Below are 18,485 nucleotides of genomic sequence, written 5' to 3' on the forward strand. Positions count from 1 at the left end.
AGTGAGGAAGTGGTTCAGCACAGTTGGTGTGATTTGAAGGGCCTCAGCTGAGCCAGTTGACCCTTTTTGCCTGATTTTTCCCATATGGGTAGCGTGGTCTGTGTGTCCTGCTGGGAGGGCAAAGACAAAATAAGGTGGTTTTCCTTTGGAATGAGGAGGGAGTGCGGTGTGAATCTCTCTTTGGGGTTGGTTTAAATTTTGTATTTCTTCGCTGCTGCCCACAGAAGGGCTTTCAGCTGTGCCTGAGGAAAGCGAGGTGAGGAAAGCGAGGAAGGCTGGGGCTAAAAAGGAACCGAGCTCCTTCCCTCCTGCATGAAGAGGACACGGCTTCGGGATGCCTTTTTCTGCCGCATCCAGCATAGGTGCACCAGCTGCCACACAATGGGAACCTGGCCTTCATTCCTGTTTCCCAGCTTGCCGAAAGCCCCTTATTTTTGCAAGTAAAATAATAATTAGGAAGAGAAAGGACCTGCAAGGTGCAGGCGGCGTTCCCTCACACCTGCGCTCCCAACACTTTGGCTTGGGAGGGTTTGGGCTAAGGGGAGGGGAGGTAAAAAAATAAAAAATAAAGGAAGAGAAGAGGAGAGGAGGGTGAAGAAAGGAAGGAGGGGGAAGGAAGAAGAGAGGAGGGGGAAGGAAGGAGGGAGGAGGGAGGGAAGGGAAGAAGGAAGGAAGCCAGCCCGCAGTTCCTCCTCGCACAAAGAGCCGGGGGCTGCGGCCGGGGAGGGGTTTCCCGGAGGCGGGGCCGGGATCGAGGTGTCCCCGGCGGTGGTGTCCGTGTCCGTGTCGCTGTCGGTGTCGCCGGTGTCGTTGTCGCTGTTGGTGTCGGTGTCGCCGCCGGTTGCCGCCGCCATGGAGCCGGGGTCCAGGCGCGGTCGCGGCGGCGCCGCCGCTGAGGAGGGCCCGCGGCCCAAAGAGGAGGAAGAAGAAGAGGAAGAGGAGGAGGAGGAGGAAGAAGAGGTGGACCCCCGCATCCAGGTGAGGGAGGGCAGCTCGTCCCCTCGGCGGTGCGGGGAGAGAGGAGGGGGAATGAGCACGTTTAGCAGGCGGCGGCTGCCCTCCGTGCCTGCCTGCCCAGACGCCTTTTTGCTCAGCCCCGCGTCCTGAGCGGCCGGACCCTAAATCCTAAATCCCAAATCCCCTGTGACAGACAGACGGACAGACTGACAGCCACCCCGTGTCCCTTCCCTCCCCCGTCAGCCTGGCTTGCGGGATTCACCCGCGGCTGCCTGGCGGAGGAGCCAGGCCCGCGGCCGAGCTGCCTCAGCTGCTGCCGGCCTCATTTTTTTTTTTTTTTTTTTTTGCTGGTTTTGACTAAAAATAAATAATAATAATAAAAAATAGGGTGCAGTGCTTGCTATGAGCATGGGAACTTTTCCTAGCCCGGCAGCGGGAGGCGGTTCAGGTCGCTTCTGCTTCAGCAAACGTGGGTGTGCGGGGCTGTGCCTCCCAAATCCTGGGGGCTGGGGGTGAGATCTGACCTCCAAAAACAGGAGGGTTGTTGGGTTAATCCCCCTCTGATCATAGCCGGAGACATCGCCGCAACCTTGCAGGGGTTCGCCAGCTCAGGTGCCCATGGGTTTTGCTGTTTGCAAATCGAGTAAGCCTTTAGTTATAGAGACAGTCCTGCTGAAGCAGGTAGGATCTGCTACCTGCTTCAAAACATAACGTGTTGCTCAAATAATTAAAGCTACTGGAAGCTGCTCCCCAGGGTTGCTTGTTGTGGTAAGAAAGTCATTAACAGCGAGCTCTGTTTTTACGGTAACTTCGTTCATGCCAACGCCACCCCTAGTAAATATTTATTCAAAGGATTTAGCACCTCTGGTTTTTGCTGCTAGAGATCAAAATGTTGGCACGGAGGCAGGCTAAGTAAACACAATCATACGTCCCATTGACTGGTTTTATTACAGACAGGTTTGCCAAAACCCAGAGTAAAACGCTTTTCATGTGTTTCTTATGAATGCTGTGCTTTAGCTGGACTTACTGTGACAGCAAAAAGGTTATGCTATTTTTTTTTTTTTTTCGGGGGGTTGTATCTCACTGGAAACTAGCAGATGCTCACTATGTTGATCAACAGGACAGACATTATTGTACCTTATGTTTATTTTTTCTAGCGAGGAATAGCCCAGAACAGGAAACGCACTACCTTAAAATAAAACTGTAGAGCTTCTCTGATTATTTTTCTTGTAAGCTGCAGAATAGAAGACAAAGTTATTCTAAGTGTCTCAAGTTTTCCTGTTTTCATTAAGCACGTAAGCCACAGCCCTTGTGAACTTTCTGTTGGGATGCTGAATGACCATTCTCAGAAACATTTAGAAACATTTTTCCCCCCAGGTTTCTTAATACACATTTAACATTTTCTATCTTTCCTTCCAGGGCGAGCTGGAAAAGTTGAATCAATCTACAGATGATATCAATCGGAGAGAGACAGAACTGGAGGTAGGGAATTCATCCTTGCATTTTCCTTCTCTGCATGTTGGGTTTTGTGAGCAATAGAAGAATATTTTTGTGTGGGTTCCCTCCTAAATTGTGTCATCTGGATTGGTTATTTGGCTACAAGGAACTGTTGCTAATTTTCAAAGCTGTAAACTGAGATAACAGCTGGAACAGAAAGAGAGAGGTAGAGGGATGCTGACAGTGAGTAGAGCACACAACCTCCACCACGGCCAAACCCTATTTTTAGGTTTTGAAACTAAACTTAGACAAGTTCTGTTTTTACAAGTAACTGTTTTAGGTTTGTGTTCTTCTGATTATGGACAGTGAAAGTGTGTTTGTTTGAAAGATCTTTGGCATGCAAGTACCTGCCAGGATCTCCTGACTTGTTTGTTTGTTTAAGCTTGTCAGTTTTGCCTTTTATTTTTTTTTATTTTTTTATTTTTTTGACATTTAAAAATCCAATAGTAAGTTCTTGAGTGGTTGTTTCTAAGTTTGAGTTTCAGCCACTTGGTCGTTATTCTGGAAGGCTTGGTGTTGTTGATCTAATACCAACTCAGCATTAACTGCCATACTTGAGCATCTAAGTTATGTTAACTGCAAAACAAAAGGATAAAACCTGTGGAAGCGTAAGGTGAATATGTTGTTAAAGGAGAACTGGCGTGAAATGCTACTTTAGATCCTAAATAATTTTGATAACATAATATTTTGAATGCTGTATCAAAGCATGCCAAGATTGCATATACTCTAAAAGTACACCTTTATATATATCTATTCTCTATCTAAAAAATGTCAAGGTCTTGTTTGTTTTTTTTTTGTTTTTTTTTTCTTTATATGTGTATTTTCATGAGATGGGAAGCATGGGATGGGTACCTGGAGTATTTTGAAGTTATTGGAGTAATGCCACTGTACGCACCAAGCAGAGCAGCAACTAGATAATAGTTAGGAAGCTGGTGGTGTGACAGCTCACTGGTGTGGCCTCACCTTGAATATTGTATGCAGTTCTGGGCTTCACAGTATAAAAAGGATGTCAAGGTACTTGAAAATATCTGGAGAAAGGCAACAAAGCTGGTAAATGGGCTGGAAGGCACGTCCTGTGGACACTTCAGTTGTGCAGTCTGGAGAAGAGGAGGCCAAGAGGCAAAGCAGAGAGGGAGGTGCCAGTCTCTGCTCCCTGGTCACTGAGGACAGGACGTGAAGGAATGGCAGAAAGCTGTTCCAGGGGAGGTTTGGACTGGACATGAGGAAAAATTTCTGCACTGTGAGGGTGATCAAACGCTGGAACAGGCTGCCTGGCCAGGTGGTTGGTGTCCCAAGCCAGTCTGTGTTCAAGAGGCATTTGGACAATGCCCTCAACAGCATGCTTTAACTCTTGGTTAGCCCTGAAGTGGTCAGGCGGTTGGACTCGATGATCTCTGCAGGTCCCATCCAACTGAACTGTTCTGTTTGACCAGGCAGGATGCAGCGGTCCCTGAACTCGTCACGTGGCTGTCTTCTTCTTCCTACCTCTTTCCATTTTCTGTGCTTTCTGGCATGTAGATCGCGAATTTATTGGCAAATAAGCTTAGCAGAACGGAGGACTATTTGTTATGCGAAATTAAACTATATTTCAGCTGTGAAAACTGTTCTGTGTCACTACGTTGATTTAAATTTTAGGAGTGAACTTAAAAAAAAAAACACACAAAAAACAACAAAAAAACACAGCACGCTAGCGGATCTGTTTAGTTACAACAGTCCCAATTAAATTGGCCCTGAGTCTCCTCGGGAGCAGTGTTAGTTATATTTATATCTATATATCTATATATAGATAAGTCTTTGCAATCTCCTTATTTCATGCTGAGGTACTGAAATTGAAAGATGGTGCCATGGATAGTTGCCTGGATTTCATTAATCTTGTCGTAACCTTGTGCTGAGGACATATTATGAAGCAGATAGAATAGTAATAATAATGCAAATGCATCCTCATGAAGTAAATCCCAATGACTTGAAGATGGGATTTTACTGCTTGATTGAAATTATTCATGTGTTCAAGTGTTTGTAGAGTCTGGAGATTTGTAGCTACTACGCGAGAGACACATGCTGAGCTCTAAAAGGCTGAAAGGCCCTTGGATATATCACTGTAAATGAAATAGCAGCATTTCCACATCGGCTTGGTTTTATGTTGTTGTTTACCTTACTTAGTCTAAGAAATACTAGGTGTCAGCACAGAGAACAATTACACGATGCTTTCTACCTCCGTGTTATTAAATGTTGACTGCAGATCTGAATTGTACTCAATGTAAGCAACGTTTGATGGATTAAATTTAAGATACCATCAACAGTATGCTTTCATGAAAGTTTCCCTTTCACTTTTCATCCGAAGTCTTGCTGGATTGAAGCCAGCTTGTAGCATCGTGCAACTGCATCACTTTTAATCCAGGAAGATTTGTGTTGCTTTTGATCTGCTCTGATCTTGAGGACAAATGCAGTTGGGTGATGTAAGGCCTAAGTTTATATACATCTTGATAAATGCATTTTAAATGGGCTTGAACATTTCTGGAGGAAAGATATTTTACCCCTCCCCCTACAGTATAACAATAAAAAAATTCCACATTTTCATTCCAGACAGAAAAAGAGAGCTCTGCCAAGCAGCTCTATAGGATAAATCCAGAGCTTGGAAGGGGGAATTCAGAATGGGGATTGCTCTGTTTCCAAGACAAGTCCTTGAATGCTGCTTAAGAACATGGGCTTTGGGGAGAGCCACACCAAGTTTGGCTTTGAAGATTTGGTGTTTTGACTGCTGCTAGCAGCTTTGGGCCACCTCTTGTTGCCCATTCCTAGTTTGTGCTGGTGTTGCCATGCAAGATGTTTCATTAGAAGTAGTGCTTATTGTTCTTCTTCCAAACAATGGAGTTATATCTATCCTATTCCATCCCATTATTGAAAATACGAAGCAAATAATACCTGATCATAGCTGACTTTAATGGGAACGCAATATCATTAGGCTATTTATATTACAGGAAGACGTCTTGTGGTATTACTTTGAGGTCCATTCATTCCCACTGCTGAGTGTTTCCTGAATAATCTGAAAAAGCAACTGGAGCATTTGAGTGGAAGGTGTATGTCTTTGAAGGAAATTTAGAAAAAAACACAGCTATGATGTTTTCATGATTTGGTGTACTCCCTGAGCAGCAGGAAGAGGAGCCTTGTGGCATCTGCTTTCTGTGAGACTGTTTTGGACTTCTGTAGGCTTGCACGAGTTGCTCTGACCTGGGCTGCTGCACATGCCCACTCTCTCCAGTTGCCATTAACAGCAAAAGATCTGTGGGTATGAAATGTTTGTAAAATTTTACATGCGTGGAATGTGTTGAGGATATGCTGAAGCTGGCTGTACCTCTTCTTTTAGTTGATATAATTACTCGTTTTTCACTCTTTTGACCTATCCCACTAAACCCTGGAGAAATATCCTGACCTGCCGATGCTCGCAGCCTCTTCAGGACACGTGGCCCTGATAAAGGGCACTGAGCGGCTGGTAGTTACATGTTGCATTAATGTATTGCCTGTTAATGAATCTTTGATTAGCCTTCATTTAAAATCCTTAACACTGCTCACGCTAAGTGCAACGCTGAGCATTACTGACACAGCAAAATGGTGATGAAGGTCCTCCAGGGGATTTAACACTTAGCTTTCCTAGCGTCCCTGTCTGTTTGAAGCCTCTGTGAGGAGATGCAGGAAACATCTTGCAGTGGAGATGTGAGTACGTTTTGACTAAATGCATGTTAGAGCTGCACTTTACTACTGGGGCTTTTTTCCTGTCTGCTGGAAATGTGTCTCCATCAGCGCTCAGATCAGAAGTTGTGAATGTACTCGGCTGGGTGGGTGAGTCATGCACTTTTGTGAACTCATCCGTGCCTTTGACCACCTCTCCAAAGTGCAGTTCAGATGCAGGAGATTCATCGAGGGACCCTCTGGCAGCATCGTGGGGAGAGGAATCCTGCCCGTAGCATTAACATGACCGCTGGAATCCCAGCAATCTCAGAGTGTGGTTTATGTCAGAGGGAGCTTTTGTGCAGCTGGAGCTGCGAGCTTGCCAATGTTTGTTGAGGGGTGGTGGTTGCACACGAAAACTCGATTCAGCCACGCTTGTTGGAGGTAGGGCTTGGTTAGGATCCTGCTTCTATGCTTGACTAGATCCTCTGGTCCTGATCTGCAAGGCTTTGTGCTAATTTTAGGCCTGGGTTTACCCTAAAGGTTACTCTGGGTTGGTGTTGTGCAGAGTCACAGGACAGGGTTGTATCTGCCGTGCTGCTCCTTCCCCTGCGAGCCTTGTCAGCATTTAAACTCCTCTCAAAAGGGGAAGGGTCCTTTTATCAAATTCCTCCTCAATATACTTCTTTTCTCAGGGTAAAGCTTGAGATTTTGACCGCGTTCCACATAAGAATTTTAAGTATTTTTTTTTTTTAAAACCCCCAGCCTTCCAAGTTTTAGAAGAATGGCCTGTCAGCTGCAGGAATCTCATTCTGACCACGCCTGCTCGGGCTGGGGAAGCTTATCTGTAGAAACATCCGCCACCTTATCAGCAGCCCCGTGCAGCATTTTCCAGTGTCCCAGAGGAAAAAAAGGGAGGAGCAGCTCCGTAGCCGTTTTTGCTGCTGTCTTTTGGAGTGTGATATACATGTGTGATGGATTTGTGCAGCCCTAGCAGCTCTTTCCACGTCTATAATTCCCTTGTTTCCTTAGGAAATGGCTCCTGCACGTGGACTGTGCATTGCTTTTGTTGTTTTGCCTTTTGCTTTTCATCTGTGGGTGAGTAAGGCAAGGCTTCTTCCTCCGCTCTGACTCCGGAAAGATTTTGTCACCTGAGTGAGTCAAAGGGCTTTGCTTGATTCACGGCCTTGAAGCAGAAAAGGGCTTCTAGCTGAAGGGAGGAGGAGTTCAGCAGAGAAAATCTGCTTTGGAAGGAGCACCCGGTTCCTCTCCCGGCCTGCCTCCCTCAGCCTTTTTTTAAGAGGACTAAAAGGCAAAAAAAATCAGATTGTATTTGTAGTCTCTACCTGTCCGCAAGCAGGAGGTTAAAGCAACTTCCAAATATTGATTTATATTGTTCTTAAATGGCAAATTAATAGCTGGAGAGAGAAAGAAAAGGGTTTGAGGATACCCATTTCCTTTGATGGGCAGAGATGGTGATTTGCCTGTCACCTGGCATCTAACACTAGCTCATTGCCATCACTCATCAGAAAGCAAAACAAGCACGCTTTATCCTTCAGCAGGTGCGTGTGAAGTGCAGAACTTTAGTTTTGTTTCTTTCCACCTTTTTTTGCAACAAAAGCGTTTAAGGGACGGAGGTCTGGCACGCTCCCTAAAACTGCCCTTGTAAAATCAACCACGTGGGAGAAAAAGGCGAAGGATTTCCAGGGAGGAAGCGGAGCTCTTGCGGCCGCTAGAAGAAGATGTGGAGAAGTAAATTGCAGTTGTGCACATGATGCACGAAGCTCTGTGCCCGCTGGAGCGTGTGCATGACAAACACCTGTGTTAGAGCCTGGTTAGTAAGACTGCGATGCCAGAGGCAGGTGCAGCAAGCCCAACGCTCCTGCTGCATGTGGTGCAGAAGCCTTGGTACTTCTGACCCCCCTGGTTTCAAACCAGGAGTAAAAATAGCTGCTGCACCTGTATTTCTTACTTAAACCTCCCTGGTGGTGCCCACCGGGGGAGTTTTGTGCTGTCCCGAGGGGGCTGACTTCTGCAGGTGTTGTGGCAGCACGTGGCGGGGCTGCTGTGCTGCGTGGGTTTGTGATGGGAACCGCTTGCTCTTGTGGTGTAGCGAGGGCTGAAGTGAAGGGCAGCTCGTGGGTTTGGTGTCACCGCTTCTCAGAGAGCTCTGCTCCTGGTGGCTGTGTCTGAAGGAGCCTTTGGCTGCGGGGCTGATCCAAGCAGAGCGTCAGCATCTGTTTTTTCTCTCGTGCAGAAGGTGGCGGAGCCTGCAGGCTTGAGCTCGTGGCAATCGGGAGCCTGGGAATAAAGATGTCATTTTAAATACATCACGTAGCGGATGACACGGGTGTAAAGTTCCTGGGGCGTTTTGTTACTCATTATTCCTCTCCATAGGAAAAATGAGGATGGGAGACCCCGTGTGAAGCTTCAAAATAGGAAACTGGCATCATCTGGGGGGAAATGAGGACTGCGGCTTCACTCCTGTGTGTCCCTCAGCTGAAACTCCCCATCCTGTGTAACTATCCTGTTCGGTGGGGCTGTGCCCGTGGTTTAACTCCTGCTTAAGTGTTTACAAGACCTGTGCCTGTTAGAGGATTAGTTACAGCTTCGTGATTTGTATGCACCTCATCCCAGTTGGTGGGAGGTCTGTGGATCCAGATGTTCCTGTGGGACTGCTCTCTGCGTGTATTCTTGGGGTTTTATTGCCTGTTCTCTCTTCCTTTTGGATAAGTCTTTTTCACGTTGGTTAAGTGTAGATGTAATTACATGAATAATTTTGGGGCAGGTCTCTAAGCACAGATTTGTTAGCCATAATACACAGTTGCTGTTGACAGATCTCTTTGTTCCAAGTGCTTTTCTTTGGACGTGCAAACTGCTTTTTTTGGTAAATCGCTGCATATATCTCTGTTTCTCTCTAATTATTCACTTTCCACAACTAGTATCCAACCACACAGCTTTCACAAACTGAAAACCAAAGCTTTAGGTACATTAATTTAGAAGTGAATTTTTAAATGTTATTTAGGCATTTATAGGAAAATGTTTTCTTGTGAAATATACTTCAGTACTTAGCATTTTTCTTGCAATATCATCATCATGCGTGCAGTCCTGTTTCAGTTTCTCGTGAAGTTCATACTGAGCAGTGAACCGTGTATCATCCACTACTTTAATTGGAAGTATCTAACTTGTTCTCATTAAGAAACTCATTGACTTGGTAGATGTTGTTTGAAAGATACGCTTCATACTATCACTGAGAAACTATTTCATTTTAAGAACTCCAATCCAGTCAGTAGTAAGTTAATGTGCATTTAATTCTCCATTTTGGCCCTGCTACCCATTTAAGTATTTTCTTAGAATAATTTGGAGCACTTTAAGAAACCAAAGCAATTTACACTAAAAAAAAAAAATACGACTGATGCTGATTAAGGTTTTAGAGAAGACTAAAATGGAATGAGAGCAGCTTTTGCTGAAGTATGTTTCTTTTTCTGTAAAACTAATGTATTGTTGCAGATTTTTCTGCTTCTGTGAGCAAAGTAGTAGGCTCTGATATATTTTAGGTCTTCCAATGAATAAACAGTTGTGTATTCTAGAAATCCTCAGCAGTAATGACAAAAGCCTCCTGAATTAGAGCACTTCTTCAAGCCAGCTGCTTCCTGATTTATCAACATGTCACTCCAGCAGTCTGCCTAAATCCTGCTCTCTAATTAGAATTACGAGGCTTGTCAAGAGCTCACACGGCCCTTCATCTTGGTCTCCTTAAATTCTGGGCCAGGTCCCAGCCTGTATTTGCATCCCTCTGCAACAATCCCATTGATTTAGTTTGTGCTGGATGCTGAGATGGAAATCAGGATCGCTCTGCTTGAGGGTATGGAAGTTGCAGCAGAGCAGGAAAGATAATTACATAAAAAGGGCAACTCATCTAGTTTGGAAGTAGCTGGAATTCACTTAAATATAATAAATAATAATCAAATGGAAAGTAGAAGTCCTTATCCATTGATACAAAGTATAGCTGAAAAGATGGGCTTTGGTGCTGGAAAATCTTTCTGCAATGAAAAGCTGAAAGCTGCTGCTGCTCTTGAAGTAAGTAGGGTGCATTTATGAAACAGAAAGAGGAGCCCACTTGAAAACGTCCCACTGCCACGTGGGATGGGTCTAGTTCTTCCTCCTGCAGAAAGCAGGTCCTGTCCATCCTCATCCGTGTTGTGAAGTGGTGTCTCTGCTGGGGGATGCTGCTGGAGGTGGGACGCAGGCTAAGGTTTAAGAGTTGCTGGTTCCATCCAGCTTGCTCTGTGGGGTTAGGCCTGCCTGCCTGCCCAGTTTCCTTTACTGAAAGGAGAGGCTCAGAGAGAAGGATTCTGGAAATTGTGTTGAAAATCCTTAGTAAATATCTAGCTTCAAAATTTGTAAAGCAGTTTCAGGGAGACTTCTAGTACGTGTCCTCTGGAAAGCGTGAGGACAGACTCTCATTTCTGTGAAGGTAATGCATGTTCCTGAGCAACCCTGAACTATGAGATGGTGCAGTAAATGAGATGTCGTTGCCACTTAACTCTCTCTCAGAAGCTGTAACAGCCTGATTTGCTCCCCCACTGAGTCATTTACTAGCTATTCCTCCCTGAGAAATCCTACCAGAGGTGATGACAAACACAGGCTATTGCAGGCTTTGTATAGAAGCTGTCTCTCTGAAGAACATCCTGAAGGTAGGAACAAACGGGCAGAAATAAAGTTTAAAGTTCTAATCTTTGTCCTTTCTTCCCTTTTCCCTGCTCTGTAACGTTTCGAAGGATGCACGCCAGAAGTTCCGCTCCGTGCTGGTGGAAGCAACGGTAAAACTGGATGAGCTGGTGAAGAAGATTGGGAAAGCTGTAGAAGACTCTAAACCTTACTGGGAAGCTCGGAGGGTGGCCAGGCAGGTGAGAACTTTCTGCCTTATAAGCTTATGCTGGAGAGCACACAGTGATTGCAGCGCTCCCCTGCTATTAATAACATCCTAAGTGTATGTACTCGGCTGACACCGTCTGTGTCTTGAGTTGCACGTTGGCCATGTGAATCGATGGCAAAGTGTGTTTCTTCACAGCCACAGCTGCACATATTCTTCAGGCCACGGACAGCTACAGCAGACGTGAACTATGAATAGCAGCAAGCTCGTACTGTTCTCTCCTCATTACGAATGGCCTGTCAGAGCCTCGCTCTGTCCTATCAACAGCTATAATTGTTTGGAAATATAGTGTAGGCCTTGTGTGGCTACTTTTCCTTAAAGCAAAACGCTGAGCAGATAAAAAGCTGCAACTGGAAGCTTGTGAGATGTCAAGGAGCTCCTCACCTAAAGGACAAAGTAGCTGAGAGTTGAATACATGATGGCTTGGGGAGTGCTTCTGCTTGGCATCTCTGATGGGTTCTGCTGGTGTCTGAGGCTTTTTCATGATTTATTTCTTCCAGGGAGAGGCTGTCCTCGAGTGCTGTTGCTATTTTCTCTCATGGCAGGGAGGGCAGAAGGAGGGGGAAGTGTTGCTTGGGGTTGCTGCTTCTGTGCTGAGCTGGAAATGCGTGTGTTGTAATCGGTAGCTGGGTAACCAGGATGTGATTGTGTTCATGGGAAAAGTGAAAGAGAGGTGGGGCAACATGTGAAAGGTGTTGAGAAGAAAAAAAAAAAAAGACAGGAGGAGGATTTTGCTTATAAAAATATGTAGGGGGGTGAGTGTTGGTGTATGCCAGGAGGCAGAAAGTAAACTCACCAAGTAATAGAAGAAGGGGGAGGGAAAAGAATACATCCTTGGAGCAGGGTGCAGAAAAGTGAGGTGTGAATGCAAGCTTTATGCTTTGAAAGCTGATGAAGCAGGAATTGGGCTGATGAGGTGTGTCACACAAGAAAATAGGGACTTTGCTTGTCCTTTAAATTGCACAGCATTTATTTGGAGCTGTTGTCTCAAGCAGTGAAGATGATGTGTGGGGGTTATTAGACTTAATCCTTGAGACTAGTAAAAGCATGGTAAAAAGTAAAGTCTGCTTCCAAGCAAAGTGTGGTATCTACTGCTCATCTGTAACTGTCCTGAAAGCAGTCCTTGCTCACAGGGCCTAGTGCCTGGGGTAGAGATAAACCAGTAGTAGTGATCTGGAGGAAGAGAGTAAGTTGGTAACGATGTAAGAACAAGGAGTTGATTGTTTATATTGTGTTAATTAGTATGTACAATGACAAAACAAAACTGGCCCTGCCTCACGTATGGTCTCATACTTTTTTATTTTTACTATAAATAGCTGTGGAAGGTACAGAACGCACAGGACTTCAGGAGTTATACTTGGAAAAGTCAATGGTAGAAATCCATACTCTGCAGTACCAAAAAATGGGATGACTTTGAGGTTTGTAACATCAGGCACTGCGAGCAGTGAACGTTGTCATCTGTCCTGAAGCTGGCAGGAGATTATGTCCTAAAAGTGAAATTTCTTGTTCCTATATCTCTGCTGCTTCTGAGATTGATTTGGTCATACTAATTCAAAGGTGCTTTATGAGAGCACTAAAAAACTGAAACAGCTTTGAGTCCTGAGACTGGCAAAATCACTACACTTGCCTTGGGCTTGTTAGAAAATACCATATTTTTCTCCTATTTTTCTCCCAATTCGTTTTGTCATTAGCTAAGTTTAAATGCTACTTATCCCTGATTTCCCCTTCCTACCATTCATTTGACTTTTTTGCATTTTGTGTTATGGAGCCAGTCGTGGAACAGAGCTCTTTCTTTGTACCCGCTCAGGAGAAAGAGCTGAAAGATCACCTCTGATTTCCCTTTGGCTCCTTGACTAATAAAATCTTGAAATACAAAATACGAGGGCAAAGAGGAGTGTTGGTGTTGAAGGACAGTGAACAGAGGATTTTTCTGGAAATGGGGAGATTGGAAAGATTGGTATCAGTTGTCAGTAAGGCATCTGCCCAAAGAGTTTTTGTAGTCTGTCTGTAGTCGATGAAAGTTCAGTTTATTTGGGAGCAAATTGGGTGGGGATATGAAATGGAAGTACCAGAAAATGTTTAGATGTAGGCCTGACAGCTTTCTGTTACGCTTTGATTCCTAAAATTGTGAAGAAATCATGGGAACAGCTCGATATCTTTCCATTCAAGTTTAGAAAAACACGTAGCTTATGAAGTTGCTTTCCTACCTGCTGTCTTTACAGCTATTTCAGAGCCATTAGGCTGCTTCTGAAAGCCCAGACAAAAGGTTCTGTGTAGCTGAAAGAGCTTTAATTAAACAATGAGGGATAAAATTGCACTGCTGTGCTTGTAAGAGAAAGGGAAGTGTAAATTTTTGTTTGTTGTTCTCAGTAAAGGGAAGTAAAAAATAAGGCCTGTAAATTGAAGTCTTCTGGGAACAAAGAACTGCATAATTAGAGAAACCTAGTTTGGCAGAAATGCAGGAGTTGTCCAGAGTTGCTTGCATTTAAGATGCCAGTTGTAGGGCAAGTTATCTGATAAAAGCTGTATTTAGTGAAACCAAGGAGGTTGCTTTCTCATGGCACCAACGTGATTCTCTTCTGGAAATATTATTTAAGCTATTAAAATAAAACACATTAAAATGGTACAAGGGCACTGATGTGGGGCCAGAAAAAAAAAAAAAAACACGTCCTCGAGTCAAGTACTCCCTGGAGAAGCTTCAGGATCGTGAGTCCTTTCGTCTCTTCACCCTTATCCCCATCTTGTGCAATCCTGTGTTGGCAGGAGGTGGGGAATTCAAAACAAATGAATTCTCCCATGCAAGAGTCCTGTAGCATCTTGCTTGTGTAACATGTGCCAAGAGAATTTCAGCGTGGTCTGTCTCAGGGTGGAACTTTGCTCTAGCAGAACAATGAGCCCTTGGTGTTGCCATTCCAGTGCTTTGTCCTCCGAAGCGGTGGCACGGGGAATCAGGATGCTGTCTGTTGGCACAAAAAGCATTAATATTCAGCTTCTGCTGAGGCTGAAGCAAGAGCGAGCTGCTGCTCTTGACCCTGAAGATTTCGTGCAACTTCTCCAAAGACAACTTTGTGATTCCTCGTTGGGTCTCAGAGTGGGTCACTCGTGTGGACTACAGGGGTACCCTACTGTTTCAGAGCATTTTGATCCAAATTAGTTGTTTAATCAAATTTTATTGTTCTACTGCAAGGACTTTTTTGCATTTGGCATATTTTATTTTTAAGGTTGTTCTTTGACTTATGCTGTAATGGCATCACAGAGTATCCCGAGTTGGAAGGGACCCATAAGGTCCTGCTTCCCTATGTGACTAGTCTGAAAATTGGCCTCTTTTTTTCCCCAAATGTAATGGGGAAGAAGGGTGACATTGCCAGCAAACGTTAGTAATGTAAACAAGTGTACATCTTGAGCCTCTGAGGTAAGGAGTGTCTTAAGCTACGGTTGACTTAGCATTTTGCAGGGTTGGGTCTGGAAAGCTCCTATGCAATAGTGTCTGAGCATGTGGTAAGAGCTTGAGGAGTGTGTTACCTCACTAGTGGTATCGTGCACCGGGGCAGGATGCTGTGCTAAAACAAGCGTGGTCTATTGTGTAAGTCACCGGGCTGTTCAGAGTTGATCTTGTGTTGCTGCATGGCTTAAATATGTTACTTCATTTTTCTCTTGTTTTCTGTATAAAATGGAGCTGTCAAACTGCGGTGAGGCTGAGTTCATTAAGGGCAGTAAAAGCACTTTAGGGTGAAAGGTGCCATTAAAACACTGTTACCCATACATCATCACTTGGGAGCCCAGGGACAGACCGAAGAGGAGAACTTGACTTCCCTGCTTTGCTTCTGATGGAAAAAAAAGTCAGATAAAAAAGTATTCCCCATGCCTACAAGTACAAAAACCTATGCATCTGTAGTGATCCTTACCAGAATAAAAGCCCTGGGGGTGTTGCTCTTAACGAAGCCTTCTCTCCCGTTACTGAGCTCTTTTTGCAGAGTGAGAAGTGATGTTTCAGTCCCTAGTACTGGCTCAGAGTGGGAGTAGGTGTGGATGCTTTGCTCAGCTTGAGTGCTGAGCCTGTTTTGGGAGGAACATGTTTTTGCTTTGTGGTATTCCCCTCCACCCCCTGCCCTGTCTAGCTTTTACAAAAGAGCATTGAAAAGCTTGCCTGAGGCAAAAAGAGAGGAAAGATCTATGCTAGGTCATATGTATGTGTGTCACTCACTGAGGGACCCGTCTGTAACAAGTGCTCAGAGAGCAGCACACTGAAAGGGTGCACTCATCTTCCTTCCCCTTGGGTGACCTTCCCTGATTTAGCTTTACGACGAATTCTGCCTTTCATTTTGTTGGCATACTTAACCTAAAAGGACCCTTTTGTCACAAAAAGCTTGGAAAAACATGAAGGCATGGCTGTGCAACAGTGTCTTTGCTGCTGATGTCTGGGTGTACCTGGGATTAAACACAGCTGGTGGACAAGTAGATTTGGTCCATCAGGGACAGCCACTGTGCTCTCTACCGCTTTGTATATAGTACAGCTCCTTCCCCTCACTTCGCTAATAATCTTTCTCTCCCGTCATATTTTATATTGGATCGATACATCTGTTTAAAGAAGTCAGCCGACAAGGTAAGGAATTAAGGGTGAGCTTTCAGATATTTGGACCCTGGGTCTCTAATCTGGTAGTCTTCACAAAACGTAGGGGAAGCCGGTTACCACTGAGCAATTAGTTCCTCTTTCAAATGTGGATTTTGGTTGGATTTGACCAGCAGGATCAGAAGGTTATAGTAGACTGAGTGAGTGTGTAGGATTTAACTTGATTAGCTTTATCTACGGAAGGATTTAGAGTCTAAAGTAATCATTCAGGCCCTTAATCACTGTCTGTGGTCAGTGGTGAGAGGCAGGTGCATGTGAAAAGCCTTCTGAAATGCATCCCTCTTCCTTAAATGCAGAGGAACTCCTCACACAACAGGAATTGAGGAGTGATTTAGCTGCTTGATGGTGATGGTGAAGACTCTTCCTCAGCTGCTGAGGCTGATAACCGTTCTGTGCAGAAGAGTGCAGTGCCTGTAGTTGAACGAAACTTTCCACGGTGGCCATCGCATCTCGGATTCTAGGTGCTCAGCTTGAGATGTCTGCAAGCAGTATGGCTCTGCAGATGGTAACTTGCATAGCTCAAGAAACGAAGGCTTTTTCCATCAACATAACTTGCCAATCACTCTTAAAAAAATTAATTAGGAACTGGAAAGTGTTGTCTTGCCAGTGTTGCTTCCTACAGCACCCTAGTTCCCCATCCAAATCCGCTCAGTGACTGAGAACTAATTGGATCACAGCACCAGCTGGCTGGGCTGCAGGCAGGGGGGCAGCTCTGAGGGTGAGCGACAGCTCCTGGGTCCAAATCCAACCGCAGGATATCCAGGTCCTCCCCTCTGGTTCCTAGGTGTGCTATCAATGGTATTTTGGAGGTAGGATGGAAAAGAGGTTCCTTGTGACACGGCTGCTTTTGTGAGCTGAAGTCCTGATGCTTGCATTTAAGGCAGCAAGGAGTTAAGATTGATTCGTATTATCTAGTAAGCTTATCTTGGCAAAATAAAAAGGTGGAGGGAGGGGGAATTTGAGAAGCAAAAATTAAATGTCAGCAGAACTGTGACAAACTTGAATTCCTGCTTGGCAGCGTGCCATGGAGTTAGTAAAAAAAGCAAAATTATTGGCACAGTTACAGGGGGACAGCCAGCTGACCCCTCCTGGCTGAAGGAGTGTTTCTGGTTAACTGTTTGGAAACCAAAAAACTGGCTGGTGGACTCCCATTTCTGAAGTGAGGATACAGAGACTTGAAAATCGACTATGACAAACCTTCTACAAATCCTTCCCAATCCTTAGAAAATCCTTCCAAATTCCTTAAGTTAAAAAACACCTAAAGCACACGACTGCTTTCTACAGCTGTAGTGCTGCGTTATCATTGGTAAGTAATGATCGTCTGTGCAGCACCGCAATTAACGGGCTGTTAATTCTGGTCTCTTTCTTACAGCCTCTTGAGCACCACCCTCAGAGTAAAGAATTTCTTCCTTATATCTAGCCTAAACCTACCTTCTTTTCAATTAAAGCCATTCCCCTTTGTGCTATAACTACGCTCCCTGATGAAGAGCTCCTCTCCAGCTTTCTTGTAGGCCTGTAGGTACTGGTATTGTTTATTAGGCTCTGGATTATTTTGTGAGGTTGGTGGGGTGGAGAGGCCACCGAGACGGGGGACAACAGCTCCCTTCTTGAACTGGGACTTAAATTTTTCAAACATCATGTCCTACCTTTGGGGTGTGAGCTCAAGCAGTGGCCTCAGTGCTATGGGAGGCCAGACATGGGAGGGAGGTAGCACAGGCCCTGCCTGGAAAGCTGTGGCTGGGTTTCTCTGGAGGGAAAGGAAAAATGGACTTGCCATGTGGTAAAGAAATGGTAAGGAGAAGAAACATAGAGGTGAGATAATGTGAGAAGTAGGGCTTTGAAGGACGACACGTGGAGGCTGTGGGTTGTACCTGGTGGCCTAAGAAGTTGTGTGTGGCCTGTTTCGCTTTCTGTTCCCTGTGGGCCTGCTCTAGACCTGAACCCTTTCTTCCCACTATTTCATTTTTGTTGCGGAAGGCATGGCTTAGGGAAACTGTGTCAGTGTGACGTTAGTCCTCTTGTGCAACGTGGAGTTCCCATTGCTGTGATCCCCAGGGGCACTTCCAGTATATTCACCCTCCTTCTTGCATCGTGTGTGGCTGGCTGTGGGACCAGGCACCCATCTGAAGAGGAAGTGAGCCAAGCAAGGGAATCTGACATCTGTCATATTATTATTATTTATTATAGTGCTGTTATTTATTTATTTTAAGACTTCAGTTTTACGGCTGTGTTCTGCCTCGGTTGGCTGCTTGAGCATTGTGGTGTTCGAGTGTCTCAAACAGTGCCCTTAAATTGCTGAGAAGGTAGCAGATGCTGCCTGGTAGGATTTGGAAGGTTATAGCAAAGATCAGATCTGTGAAGGAAAGCTCCTCAAAGCATTTGCCTTCCTTTCTGCCCTGCTAATGCAGGATAGTAGGTCACAGGGCCAGGCAGCTTTCTGCCATCTTAATCCCCAGCAGCTGGAAATCTGCCCTGTGTTTGGGAACATCAGCAGCTGCTACTTCACAAACTAACTAAAAAAAAAACCTCCACGAATCCTTACCTGATCCATATTGCTGTTACTTGTGTTTCTTACAGCCTAGATGGCACCTGTAGCAAACCCATCTTGAAATAGCATGTTCTTACCACTTTCGGAAAGTAGGAACTAATATTTAGCCACTCTGTTGAAATACCTGCATTGATTAGGTTGGACTTCCTGCATCTGTTTGTACTTTCTGTGCCTTATTGAGTGGGTCTAGTTACTTTCTGGGTTGATATTTATACACCCCACATCTTTGCTTTATGTGAGCATACTGTTCT

The 18,485-nt window shown here is 44.9% G+C and overlaps 1 protein-coding gene across 1 annotated transcript in view; it reads left to right on the forward strand.

Moving 5' to 3' along the window:
- Positions 1–668: 668 nt before the first annotated feature.
- SH3BP5 (SH3 domain binding protein 5) overlaps positions 669–18,485 on the forward strand; it is a 42,208-nt gene continuing 24,391 nt past the window's right edge. The window contains exons 1-3 of the mRNA XM_068674538.1: positions 669–978; positions 2,377–2,439; positions 10,902–11,030. Coding sequence (XP_068530639.1) covers positions 853–978; positions 2,377–2,439; positions 10,902–11,030 — 318 coding nt within the window. The 5' untranslated portion in view covers positions 669–852. The remainder of the gene's footprint in view (positions 979–2,376; positions 2,440–10,901; positions 11,031–18,485) is intronic.

The sequence above is a fragment of the Anas acuta genome, chromosome 2, assembly GCF_963932015.1.
Source record: "Anas acuta chromosome 2, bAnaAcu1.1, whole genome shotgun sequence".
NCBI lineage: Eukaryota > Metazoa > Chordata > Aves > Anseriformes > Anatidae > Anas > Anas acuta.